The sequence below is a fragment of the Acomys russatus genome, chromosome 11, assembly GCF_903995435.1.
Source record: "Acomys russatus chromosome 11, mAcoRus1.1, whole genome shotgun sequence".
Taxonomy (NCBI): domain Eukaryota; kingdom Metazoa; phylum Chordata; class Mammalia; order Rodentia; family Muridae; genus Acomys; species Acomys russatus.
Window position 1 is genome coordinate 29374403 of NC_067147.1, and position 14465 is coordinate 29388867.

Consider the following 14465-nt stretch of genomic DNA (forward strand, 5'->3'; position numbering starts at 1 on the left):
GTGGGTGGATGGACTCAGCCAGGGAGACTGGTAGAGTGAGTTAAGAACTAGGCAGGAACTCAACAGCAAACCAAAGGCTAAGGGTGGCACCAAATTACTAAATAAGTGTTGAGTCAGTAGAAAGGGAAAATAAAAGAGAGTAAGTAATTTTGGTACCCTCTATGGCCCATGTGGAGGCTAAGAATAAATATATCACGTGAATGGAGGAAATCAGGAAAGTATGATGATTCACTCCCTTATTACAGAGTCTTAAATGCATTGTTTGCCAAACTGGTCTTCTTTCTAAGCTTTCAGTGTAAAAGGAATATATGGCAAAACCCTAAAGAGGTTCATAATTCTATTACAGTGAACTGAAAATCCTATCATGCATTTATTGGCAGTATCATTTCACTACTTTGTCATCAATGTTCAAAAACAGAACCCCAAAGAAAGGCTCCGGGGAAATATAAAGGCTTTGTATAGAGACATACTTCTTAGCTGTTGATAAGATGCTGCAGTGACAATTCTTTGATAAAATGAAATGTCACGGAGCAACAGACAAAAAGAGCTTACTGGATAGAAAGTGAATCTAATAACAGGAAATAGTATTGCTTTTGGCAGGATGGTCAGAAAAGTCAGAAGATAATTTCCTCAGTGACACAATTTCCATAGAGTCACAAAGCTAATTGTCTGCAATGCCAATTATGATGAGAAGGCTTAGATGAGGGCAAAGACCTGTCAAAAGAGGACTCAACACCAAAAAGGCAGCCAGATGCTCTGGGTAAATATAAGCCAGCTATTGTATGAGAAACACTCCGATGTACCACTGGAGGTCCAGCTCAAGAGATGCCTATGGCTATTAAGGAGCAGTAAAACCAAACCTTCCAAGTCGGAACTGCTGAAAACGCAGCCTCCGTCCTGATGCTATCTGTGTTGAAAATGAGACAAACCAGACATTGTCCCTGAAATAACCTCTCCGTCTCACTCGTTAGTTGGGATATTTATCAGTGTGACACAGAGCCCTGTTTACCCTGGTATCCATAGGGAGGGCCAGCCTGTCCACCTTCTCCCTTCCTCTATTAACATTAGGGAAGAAGTTAACGATGGATCTGGTTACCACAGTGCTTTGAGGCTTTTTAACATTTTCTCCCTTCGAGCTAGAAAGAAGTCCTCAGATGGCTGCAGAGGCAGAACGGCTGTCAGACTCTCACTTTATGGGCGCTTACGTTTAATGTCAAGCTGATGCCTGTGGAAGTCCATGATTAAATCTGCAAACTGCACACTAACCCAATGAGAACTTTAGAGTTGTCTCATTTCATCTTCCAAGCTTAAGCCCCACGAGTTTCCTTCTCAGCAAATGACAGAAATTTGCATGAACAGCGCGGAGCATCAGTGACAAAGCTTGCTACAGCAAGTGAGACATCCTTCCATGATCTGAGAGAGATCCCTCAGCTCACTATAAATCCGTATGAATTAAAGATCTTCTCCAAGCTTTATTCCACTCTTAACACATTCAAAATCTGTAATTGTTCTGTCTTATGGGTCTGTAATATAACAAGTCCTAAAAGGTTTACTTACAGCGTTCTCTTATGAGCATGAAATCTAAGAGCTCTGTATCCTATGGGTAAGATGAGAACTGTAGAGCAGCATAAAAGAAAACCAGTAGCGTCTCCATGACCAATGTCATCACTCCAACAGTTACACAGTCCCACCTTGTTTTTCTTCGACTGTTTCACCTGTTGTCTTTCAGAGTCACGTAGCCTCATTTTTTACAGTAACAATCTGGAATACTCACTATTTTTTCACTGGCTACTTTTTCAAAAGGCCACCATCATTTGGGTTACTCTTACATTATCCAACTTAAACAAGTCTGCCTTCAAGAAAAAAGCCAAAACTGTTAAGATCTGTGAAGCATCGGGGGTGGGGGGGGGGAAGAATTGCTTTTTCCAATCTCCAAAAGCACAAGAAAAGTATTAATTTCGTTTAAGCCATTAATTTCTATCCTCATATCTGTAGACTCTACAAAATTCTTACATATTTTTCTGCATAATAGATAAGAGATCAAACCTTATTACTAAGATACTGAATTTGCAGCAAAGACCTAAACTAATGTTATCTAGACATTAAGACAGTCAAGAAGATGACATACGTTCTTGAAATTGTCATTAAAAAAAAAAAAGGTACTAAGACATATCTACCAGTTTGTCCACAGCCTTGTCCTTCAGCAGCAAAAGATGCCCCCCACCCCATCCCCGTCAGCACACTTGTCACCTACAGAGATCTTAAGACTTCTCGTTTTACTGTGTGATGAGATTGTGTCCAATTCCCTTACTCTATACAACAGACCTACATGTGGCTGCTCAATGTTCTAAAGCTGACTTTAATTCTCTGGTTAAAAATAACTCCGTGGAGCATTTGTTCATAATGTTAAAAATAAAATAAAATAAAATAAAGACTTGGGGTTTACAGTCATAGGGAATCATCAGGCTCCTGTTGAGAGTTAAGTGCTGGCGATGTAGCAGAGGCTTCCACAGAAGAGCAATGATTTACAGTAGGCAAATATAAAGCTACTTTCTGAAGTAAGTAATGAAATTCATGAAAAACAAACAGTTGCACAGATAGCATCTCATCTAATTGTGTAACTAAATATTCCAAGATACCTTTGACGCAGACCCCAAATTAAGGTCCACTGCCCCTTTTAGGCTTCAGTACCTCTTCCTATTTCAATTCTTCCACAAGGCTGCACATAAGATTGAAATTGCATCATTCTGAATAGTCCAGTTTTCTAAATACAATGTCTTTTCAGTCTAGATTCTGATGCACGGGAACAAAGGACAGGTACTCCCTTACACAAGAAAAGAGTGAGTGAAATGGATGAATGTTTTCTCTCAGTTCAAAGAACCCATTCTCTTAGAGTCCCAGCCTCGGGGAGTGTGGAGATGCGGTGGGTAGAGGTGGCTTTGCTGAGCACTGCTCACACAGGCTGTCCCGGCCCACCTCTTCTCCTCACCAGAGGTAAGACGGGGAGCTGATGCTGCAGGCCTGCAATCACACTCACTCACAGTGCTTGCTAAGTCCCAGTGCTTGCACTGAAAGGGATTCGAGTTAGCAAACTATTTGATAATTCGTACTTTAGACTTCATATTGTCTTGCTTTAGTAGGAAGCAGGTGGAACACGCTAGAGATGCAGAGCGCCATGTCTTACTTAGCAGCCTGTCCCTTAAGGAATAGCTACAGTAATTCTAGTTCTCAAGTCACCATTCATTTCAGTGTGTCTGCTGCCACTCAAAGGAACTAAGAACTTCTCTTTCCTGATAGTGAACTTATAGACTACACACACACAGTGTCTAATCTTCACTGGTGAAACCTGACTGAAATGAAGGAAGGACATAACACTGGCACAGACACATATGCAGAAAACCTGGGATTGCACAGCCTGTGCTTCCCGTAATGGAGTGCACCACTGCAGCAGCAACAGGAGCTCACTGTGTTTTTCTTACACACCAAAGTGAGGCGGCAGCTTAGCTAACCTCATTAGAAGTTTCCATAGGATGTAGTCCCAAGTTGCAGGCACACAAAGGAGGAGGCAGTGGCTGTTACTTTTGCACACACTCAGCATTCCCACTCAGACCAAGAGGAAGGCTTTGCTGCGCCTATGAAGTCTCAGGCATTGGCGTCCTAGCAATGGCCGTGCCCATGCCAACAAGATATACTCACTCAGGACTTCACCCGCTCCTTGCGCACTCACCCTGGGCTTCACCCACTCCTTGCACATTCATTCATGGCATCATCAACTCCTTACACACTCACTCAGGGCTTCCTCTACTCCCCACATCAATGGACAGTGATGAGTATTTCATTTCAAATGACATTTTAAATAAAGAATGCCTAATCTGCTGTGAAATAAGACTCCCAATTACACAGATACAGTCATATACACGTTGATATTTATTAACAAAAATAGTGCAAAAGAGGACTACATCAAAATTACGTGGAACTGTAAGTTGGCTTTAGTTGTACTTCTTGAGGACTTTTGCCCCAAGCACTGTTTTAATTTTCTTAAACAGAATTCAAATCTAAATATTCAACAAAAGGTTTCAATAGGAACTCTTCCTTTCTCATTCTGTCAAAAGTAAGGTGGAATCAAGTCTGCTTTCCTGAGAAATGTGTGTGCATGAGTGGGTGGGTAGAGGCAGTTCAACAGAAAGGCTTGCAAAGGCAAACCTTACAAACAGGAATGAATTCCCTGTGTAGTAATTCCCTGGGGAAGGGTTACTACAGTGGCCACGTCATTCACTGAAGTAATCTTCTAGACCCTCCAGCTCCATTTCTAGGGAGGAGTTTAGAGAGGCCAGAGCAGTCGCAGCGTCCTTGGGCTTCTGGACACTGGGCCTGTGCTGAGGTGTTTCTGGCTGGCTGGATTCCTTCTTGATGTCTTTGCCACCAGTTAGGATGCGCTGACTCTCAAGAAAGAACTGATTTGGATGATTCAAAGAAAAGCCACAATCATCCACCTGTCCAAGGAAGCAAATGTTTACCATATTAGCACATAGCAATGGCAGACTAAAGCTTCAAAGATGCTCCCCAGCCTGCCTCACTGCTCAACACCTGCGATGTAGAGCCCAGCTGCTGTCATCACTTACCCCACTTCATGCAGCGGAGGCTCAGCTGAAGGCCCCACAAGCATCTTGGCTAGAACACGTGGACCAGCCCAAACCTCTGCAATTGGCTCTAATTCCTGCCCACTACCTACTCCACAGAGTACAGGACCCAAAGCTGCTCAAATGTTGCATCAAGCATTGTTGCTTCCCTACTCTGCCCTGTTCACATTACCTGATCCCCATTCTGCGACATCCTGGACAACAACTCAGCCCTCTATCCCCTATCAACTCTCAATTCTTAGTGTATCCACGTCATGCCAGTGTCTGTTGGTGAATACTCAGGATAAAAAGTAATACTCCACGGGGTCTATCTGAAAGTGCAACTCAGTGGTAGAGCCCTTCTCTGGTCTGCATGCCACCTGGGTTCTGGCCCCTGCCCAAAAGGAGGAGAGCTTGGCAACCACATCTGGGCAAGTCTCAGTGCCCATCAGTGATGCACACGGTACTGCATCCCTAGCTAGCCCTGAGCAAGAGGCTTAGCACACTTCTGGTTAAGCTTTTCGAAGTGGTATTAAAATCGCTTTGGTCATTTTGATGCTGGTCCCAGCGCCAGTGCATTTCAGAACTTAGGTCCAGCATATGCAATCTCATTTGGTATAATTAAAAGGCCGAACAAGCAATTTTACTTAATGTAACTTCTCCATGTTAACTTGGAGCATCCTGTAATCTGTACTGTTGTAGAAAACCTTTTTAAATTTTTACTGTGCCTTAGTGGGAACCTAAGAGTTTATGCTATTTCTTTTCCTCACGCACTGAACTTTGAGTATTATCACATAATTCTTGTTACTCTGTGCCTTTAGTAATCATGGAGAATGGCGGAGCAAGCAGTATTATTCCTGCACGTTGCTCCTCAAATTTACAATGGTAAACAAGAACATCTTTCTTACTACAGCCTACTACGTGCTGGGTGTCACAGACACATTCTGTCCTCTCATATTCAGCCAGAGTATCACTCATTCTCAGGGTTTTAGGCAACACAGCTGAGAAAGAGAGGCTAAGGATCTTGTTCCAAATTACAGTACCAAGGCTGGAGATGGGATATGAATGACTGTCCATGGGTCAGGGTCCAGTATTGAATACATATACAACATGCATTCCGGAAAACTGTGAAGTCTTTCATGTTTTAATGGTTCCTACCTGGTGGGGTATAATATAATGGGGAATCCTATCTAAAATGTCAATCTTCAAGTCACTTTCTTCACACGCAACCAAGGGGTTAGGCTGCTGCTTCTATGCAAGACGCAACCTAATGTGAACCCAAACCTCCTCATCCGCAGCTAGAGGTGACAACAGACAGCACTTTCCTTGAGCTTTGCTTGGTTTTAAAAAGATGATATTTTCAAACCTGTAACCATTACACTATGTCTTATTATTTATTTATTTGTTAAATATAGTGTCTCTATCTATGTGTTTGGCTATGTTAGCCTGGCTGGCCTTGAGTTTGCAATTCTCCTGCTTCAGTCTCTTGAGTAGCTGAGACTATAGTCTGTGCTCCCGTTTTTGGCTTTTACTATTTTTAACACAACTGTCTTGAACTCATTTGTATACAATAGGTATCTAATAAATATTTACTCAGTTGATCCCAGAACCAGCCAGTCATATACTTCACATCTTACGATACAGATGGCTGTGTTCTAAGCAGTAATTTTTCAGATCCCAAGAAGGCATTTGACTAAAACTAAAGCTAAAGAAAATCACAGCCTTGTAATTCATAAGCTGAAAAGTTGTTTCCAGAAATGGAAAGTGTAAAGATCACAGATAAAAGTCCACTATTCTGCCTAGGCATATCAAAGAAGGCTTTGTGAGAAAGTGCTATTTGAGCTGGGGCTGGCTAGACAGAGAGGGCAAATGCCTGGGAGAAGGAGGCAGAAGCAGGAAGCAGTGTGAAGAGGAACAGCCCAGGGAGCAAGTGGTTCACATGGCCTGGTATAAAAGGCACATACGTGATAAGAAGACACAAGGTCAGAAAGGCTGGCAGGGACCAGACCTCAGAGATCCCCCGGAAAGCCAGGGTCTGTGTAGAAGTAATTCTCTGGGCACGAGGGGGTTGGAATTCTGAGTCCTTAAGGAGGAGAGAGTGTGACTGGATCTATATACAATCTTGTCATGGATTAACCCAGACTGGTTGGGAGAAAAGAAGCTGCTATGGCTCAGAATTAGCCCTCAGTGGGTGGAAGATGCACCAGGAAAAAAAGGTGTATTTCTGAAAAGTAGGTGGCTCCAGATTTCCTGCTTCTTTGGTCATTTAATAAATGTTGGGCCAGCAATTTTAGCTATGTGGCTGTGCTAAGTGACTGGTTCTTTATATATAGCTTTAAGAGTTATTACCCAGATCACCAAGGGGGGGGGGAACAATCTTTATCTATTTAATAATGGGGCTGTTAACTTCTGAATGTTTCTTCAATGCTTTCATATACCCCACTTAAGACTTCAGAAACATGTGTGATAGGTTTTACAAGGCCTTGGTAACAATTTATATGAGCAAGAAATTATGCTCACCTAGTTGGAAAATAAGTCACCAATCAATTTTCAAAGGGATCTATTTCTAAAGAAACCATTTTCAGTTGAGACCCAGAGATTAACTTACACAAGGCCTAGTGCTGCCACTTCCAGTCAAGGCATGCAAGAATGCAAATGATCCTGTGTAGCAACACTCAACTGTTTTGAACTCTGCTCCTTAAAAACACTGAGGCAGACAGTTTTCATTAGGTCAGCTTTTGACACTCTCAGAAGGAATTAACACATTCCACATGACCTTCACACTCACGTAGGTCTCACATTTCTGCCACAGCAAATGTAGGATGAAAGCAATACTGTTTTACCTATGGGGTATTCGGGCCTTAATCAAGAGGTTTTGCAATGACAACTTGTAATGAGGCAGCTGGTGTTACCACAGAGCCATATGGAGCTATCACAGTACTGCTGCAAATGGTATCAATTAACGAGTTCATTTTCAAAACTTGCATTTTGAGGCCTGAGGAAAATGAACACAGAGGTTTACAGGGGAGGGAGAGAGGATGGCAGAAAGTGAGCAATGAAAATAGATTCTATTTTTACACTATAAAAATAAGAAATGGAGATATCTGCATCTAAAAGTCTATAGTAATAGATGTAATGAATACAAATAACCTTATTTCACTGATTTAGGTGTAGTCCAAGCTACACTACTTTTATGTAAGAAAGGACTTAGATGCATTTCTTCAGTAAACAAAGGCAAGATTTGAAAATGGGTAATTACAGCCCTAGTTGTACTGGACATTACAGAAGCATACTGAAGAACGCAATGAACTGGGGTGTGGCTCACTTGATACAGTGTCTGCTTATTATCCCAGCACTCAGAAGGCGGAGGCAGGGGGATAAGGAACTCAAGGTCACGTTAAGGCTACATAATAACTTGAGGCCAGACTGAGCTACAATAAGAAAACAAAACAAACATGGAAAAGGGGAGAGGAGGTAGAATTTTATAACTCAAGTTTAAACCTAAACTTTAAAAAATAAATAAATAAAGATGAGATAGAGGATCTCAAAATTTGAAAGTTTGGAGTTTAGAGACTTTTTACTTAAAAGGTCCACAAGTGATTGAGAGCATATATATGAAATTAAAACTCTCAAGCTAAGCAAGCAAAGTAAGAAATGCAGTTCTGTTTGGTAGTAGTTTCCTTTGAGATTAAAAATCTTTCATTTTGGGGGGAAGCTTGTGAGACAAAGGATGCTGAAGTGGGGGAGTGATATGAACTTAAGGACTGGGGGTAGGGAATGAACCCACAAAAGGATGCTCTAAGAGGGAAGCTCCTTAAGATAAAGATGTTAAAAGGGAGGTGAAATATGCCATCCTGCAAGGAAGCTTCCTAAACTCAGGAAGTACACAATTCCACAGCTTCAGGAAATACCTGAAGGTGACCAGATTCACTAGGCTCCCTTCCTCTCTAAGCATATAAAAGCTATGAGCACTGCTGAGAGACTCTCAGAGAAGCTAAGATTCCTGGAAGAGACAGAGAAGCCCAGATGACTGGAGGAAGTAAAGGCCAGCCACTGTGCCTAAAACACGCTCAGACCAAATGAGGCACCTGGAAAGGACACTCTCCAACCTGCTGAGCTGCACGCAGGCTGTGTGCTCCAAGTTTCCAGCTTCCGTAGGCTTTCACTCGTGCTGGGATGGCCTTTGGTGATGTAGCTGTCTTTGAGTCATTTTGACTCCTGTCTGTAACCTCTTACCCATCTTCCTGTGGAACCCCAATAAAACTCACTGTTCACCAAGGTGGACTTTGGTGTGTTGTTGGTTCCCTATTTGTGTGAGTAGATCTCTGTTCACATCTTCCCAGGAAGTGTGACACACGTGCTCACGGGGCAGGGCATTCACAGCTGTTGCTGAGAAGCCTAACCATGGGATGTGACCACAGGTCCTGTCATGACCAAACTAAGGAAATTTTGTTTTTGCTTATAATGTTTTATGACAAATACTTCAATTTTATTAAAATCAAACAAACAAACAAAAAACAAGTTGTTTTAAGGTAAGGGTAAGTTTCCAATTAGATGTAGAAGACAAGATTCATGGCAGGCCCATCTCTAGCTCTAAAGGCCCCTCTGGATTAAGGCATGTTGAATGCACTGGAACCACAGTTTTCCATACATGAACCATAGTTTATGAATTAGATCAGCTAACCTTGAAATGCCTCAGTGTTTAACACTTTCCTGTCTAGAATCACCTCAGCTCACAGTCTTTCAAAGCCTGTACCAGATATGGAGCACAGTTAGGCGATCAGACTTTAAATGACTTGGATAGGCCAGGTTCAAATCCAAGTTCCATTCTAACAAGAACTTACCTAGCCTGCTCGTCTCCATTTTGTGTTCACTGATTTGTTACAATAGTTCCTGGCTGCTGCTGTGGTCAAAGAACTTAGTGATATGCCTGCTATGCATTAAGGGTTCCACAAGGGTAGGCTCGTATTATTTATCATTTTAATAATTGATAAGACAATTTTGCTATGAACATATAAAAAATTTAGCAATTGCATAAGCCAGAATTTATTTTTTTTAAAAATCATCTTTCGACGGCTTAATAGAAAATGTAAATAAAAAATGTAGTACAGTAGCTGATAACGAGTACCTTTGTGGAGAAGCTCAGGATAATATCACAGTCCACAAGAGTGCACACAAGCACCCCATGACAAGCTACTTCAGGAGGTGCAAAGACCTCCACGGCCTACTCTTAGATATGTGCTCCAGGTTAGGAACCCACACCCAAGTTAGTGGTGGTAAATGAAGGGCCAGTGGGCTGCATTTCCCCACATGTTCTCTGTTGGCTGGCTAGAGCTGTCATTTTTGTCCACATTTTGTCCACATGAATGCCTGTAGCAAGGCATTATACATTCTACCACATTTCTTCCAACTGCAGCCAACGCCACCTTCCTGGGTCATTTATGTAGTCACTGCAGGCTCTTGGGCTGCTGACTCTTTCTTTCCACATTCCACGCCCCTCTGCAACAGATGGAGTCGCTCCGCACTCATCTTCATTACCCTACTTTGAGTACTTAGGAGGTAGGCAAGATTATCACTTTTCTTGGTTCCCTTGCAGATACCGATCTACATGTAAGCCACAGCTCTGCCATACAAACAGAAGAGACCTGGGAGGCAGACTGACAGTAGCAGCCACAAATAGATCAAAGTTTCTTCATAGAAGATGGAAAATGCCTCTGGTTCTTCTGCATAGGCATAGCCAAGGCTCCAGGGATTGGCAAACTAAGACCTACGGGCCAATTGCAGATCAGTGGTTCTCAACTTTCCTGATGCTATAGCCCTTTAATACAGTTCTTCATGTTGTGGTGACTCCCAATGGTAAAACTGTTTCAATGATATTTCATAGCTGTAATTTTTCTACTGTTATGAATCATAAGGTAAATATCTGTGTTTTCTGGTGGTCTTAGGCAAACCCTGTGAAAGTGTCATTTAACCCCAAATGACCCTTTGGGTCACTCCTGTGACCTACAGGTTGACAACTACTGCTATAGACAAAGTTCTATAAGTTCACAGCTATGACTAGCTTTTCGATGGTGGCTTTAGAAATGTTGTGGCAGAGTTGACTAGCTGTGACAGAAATCATAAAGCCTAAAGGCTTTGCAATTGGCCTCTTTACCAAAAATCTCAGCAACCTTGGGTCTGGAACCTAGATGTAGAGTGGCTGGTGCAGCCAGTGGCAGTATGGAACATCGTCAAACAAAGCACAGAGTCGCAGCCGCACACAAGCCGTCTATAAAGTTAGTCAGTTTACTTACATTATGTGTCATCTCGAAGTACTTCTGACAGGCTACTTGGTAATGAGTCCCCTTCACTAAATCCAGAATCTAAAATGAATCAGGAAAAGAAAAAAAGAAAGAAAGAAAGAAAGAAAGAAAGAAAGAAAGAAAGAAAGAAAGAAAGAAAGAAAGAAAACACACAAGTTAAGTTTCTTCTAAGTCACTGTGGCACAGTTGTTGGCCTTCTCACAGTCTCCACTCCAAAAAAGAAACTCAATAAATAAATCCTGCAGCGTGCTGTGCTTCCATAGCCTGGACACTGCAATGATGTTGAGATTACCCAGGAGTGGTCTAGCTCAGCGTTAAAACACAGATGGCAAGAGATAGCAAGTGATCTTTTTGACCCGCCACCCGTGGCTTTTAATGTCGTTACTTTGACAACAAGAATACATCCTGACATTTTGATTTCAATGGTTACTGTCAGCATATTATATTGTAGGATCTTTAAAACAAACAAACAAACAAACAAACGTGTAGCTATAAACCTAGTAAGCTCACAATGGAGGCATAACGCAATCAAAAACACTCTTTGGACTTATTTTCACATTACCCATTTATATGGACGCAGCAATAAACACTGCTATGAACCCATCAGGAGAAGTGACGTGAAGCCCTCTAGAGCAGCACAGAAGTGACAACTCACCTTCAGTTGGATTGCCTTTTCTGTAGTGAGGTCATTTCTAGTAACACTCAGCAGACGTGAGCGTGAGAAGCCTATTCTGAGCCTCTATTAGGAAGTCCACCATATCGTTTGTAAATACAAGTTGCCTTCCAGTTCTACAACTGGAGTGGTATAAACGCCCATCCTTATCAGCAGAGGGCAATGGTAGCTGAAACTTGTAAAGCTTCACAGCCTTCTGCCCCTCCCAGATATATAAAATATACATTTGACCCATTTACCAAGCACAGAAAAATGCTGGAATTAAGAGATAACCTAAAATAAAGGGACACGGAATCCCAGAGGAAAGTTCATTTGCACCTGTTTCAGAAGGCTAACCTTCCTGTGACAAAAAAAAAGACAGCCTTGAATTCCCCTATCCCCATCACAGAACACTGCTTGACAGTTTTTGACAGAAAACAAGAAGATTACAGATGTAGAATGGGCATCACGCACCAGGAAGAATTTGTAAAAGGATGGTTTTCTTCTGATTGTCTTAGATCCAAATTTTATATCACCTTCAATTAACATTTATCTAAAAATTTGTGTAAATGTCAACCTGTCACAGAACCCAGGATTCTGTCAATCTCCATGACCCATTTCCCCTCAATCAGAGAAAAATGGAAAATAAGTTAGTTAAAAATGAGCAACAATAAATAAAAAAAAAAAAAAAAACCTACAAAACTTTGCAAGTAATGCCTATACTATGAGCTTACACCCCAATGATTTTTCCACACAGCCATTAATGTAATGATGAACTTGCAATTAATTAAGGAAAACGATAACAACAGATTGACATATATGAACTGCCATTTCAAAGAAGACTTCAAACACAAATTTAAGATTTGATGCCATAAATCATCTGAATATGAAATTAATTCACAGAAATAAAGGTAAATTATGTGGCATATTGATGTCCCTTTTATGTAAAACTGAAACAAGGGAGTGGGTCAGTCAGTCAAGGCTGCCCAGCACAGGTGTTATACACATGTAAAAAGTTACTGACAAGTAAGACACAGAATATGACAAAATCAAACCTAATTGAAAATTCTACATTTGTTGTTCGTTTTTAATTAAATTCAGATTAAGAACACAGCTATCTTTACCACCGCCCTACAGAGGGGAAGCTACAAAAATATTTTGGTTTGAAATCACTCACCCGTCTATTTTTAAATCACTAATTGTTAATCACACCACAGCATATTTGAAAGGAACAAAAAATTTGTATAACTGTAAATGTGTGATGAAAACAAAGACAATATTGGGTTTCTGTTGTTTGTTTTGGGGCAAGAAAAACTTAAAAATTTAGAATAAAGGAGATGAAGCAGAAGAAGTTGGAAAAAAAAAACCATGGAGGAAAAAAGTGAATCAAAGAGAATTCCAGGAGGCGGGTGCTTTGAGGCAATTAGGCAGCACTGTCAGACTCTATCTTCATTTTAGACAAGAAATACATCCTGTTAAAATAAAGTTGCCTAGAGGTCTCACTAGGGACAGGATCCATTTTAAAAAGAATTAAGAGATCATGTACAACTTAATCTAGCTTTCCATAGAGGAATACAGAAACAACTTATAAGCTTTCAAAATCAAACAGAAAATGTGAAACTCCCAAAGAACACAATTATTAAGAGTCCAGATTGTGATCTACATTGCAGAAATACAGGAAGAGAAACATGCTCTCAGCCCAGGAGTGAAGTGAACTGACTTGCTCCTGCGTCAGACTCGTAACTGTAAAGGGCAGGCTAGGGACAAGGAGCATCTCTCCAGCCTCTATCTAGGGCCTTGGGTGATCCCAGAGGGATGAGGACAGAGGTGGTGGAGAGGAACACTGACATGGAGACTGAAGCCTGTCTTAACAGGCAGACACGGTTTCTAAGAAGCAGGCACTTGACAAGGAAATGCCTACCAGCATCCGTTCTGATGCTTCACAGCAGCGCACTACACACCGTTCAACCTGGCCAAGCACCCATCTCAAACCGTTTCCTAAATATACTGAACTAAGTTTTTAAAAACATTTTTTAAGAGACTTGAATTTTTCATAAAGGCACATATGAAGTCTTTCCATTTTCACCTATTAATTGTACAAACTAATGAGTTTCGCCATGGCACTTGATAGGTGTACATAACATGCTTTGGTCATCTCCAGCCCCTTAATCCTATCTTGCCCCTGTCTCCCGCTGCTCTCCCTCCTCTCCCTCTAGACCCTCCTTCGCCTTTCATGTATTATCTGCACTGTTCTTTTTAAAATTATTACTCTTATATGTACACACACATAAATTAACAATACAACCTGCTTAGTCCGTTCACTGTTGCTTGTACGTATATGCTTTTAGGGATCATACTTGGTATTGGATAAGCCAGTTAGGGCCTCATCCCTGGAGAGACAGATTCTCCCTCTCTCTGTGTCCATTAGCTAGCTGCCTGTAGCTCTTCACCCAGGGGGGACCCTGTGAGGGAGCTCCCTCAACACTGTTGGTGTGTCAGCTGCTTTTGCCATTGTCCAGGTCTTGTTTAGGTAGGCATGCTGCTGAGGGTCCCAGATGCAGCTTCCGTGTCCTATGCAGAAGATACAGCATTTCACCTGACTTCCTAGTCTTGTGGCTCTTAAAATCTTCCCACCCTCTTCAGGGAGGTGGACATGGCAGCAAAGCTTTTTAATGATTCAGCTATTCCTTATATGCTGGCATTTATTTCTCATATTGAATAAATTTTTAAAATACCATATATTAGTCACTAAACACAGCTGGTTGAGAGGGGTGTGTGTGTGTGCGCACATGTGTGTGAAATAACAGCTACGGCCCATAGAGCTGTAACGCTAACATCTTGTGTCGCCTACTTTGCTGACTTCAGAAACTGCACGAGTGACTCTGAAGTGCC

General features: G+C 41.6%; 1 protein-coding gene across 1 annotated transcript in view; it reads right to left on the reverse strand.

The window, feature by feature from the left end:
• Positions 1-4240: 4240 nt before the first annotated feature.
• The window catches only part of Prim2 (DNA primase subunit 2), a 225859-nt gene continuing 215634 nt past the window's right edge, over positions 4241-14465 (reverse strand). Inside the window, exons 13-14 of the mRNA XM_051153016.1 lie at positions 10913-10981; positions 4241-4493 (exon numbers count right to left, since the gene is read on the reverse strand). Coding sequence (XP_051008973.1) covers positions 4269-4493; positions 10913-10981 — 294 coding nt within the window. The 3' untranslated portion in view covers positions 4241-4268. The remainder of the gene's footprint in view (positions 4494-10912; positions 10982-14465) is intronic.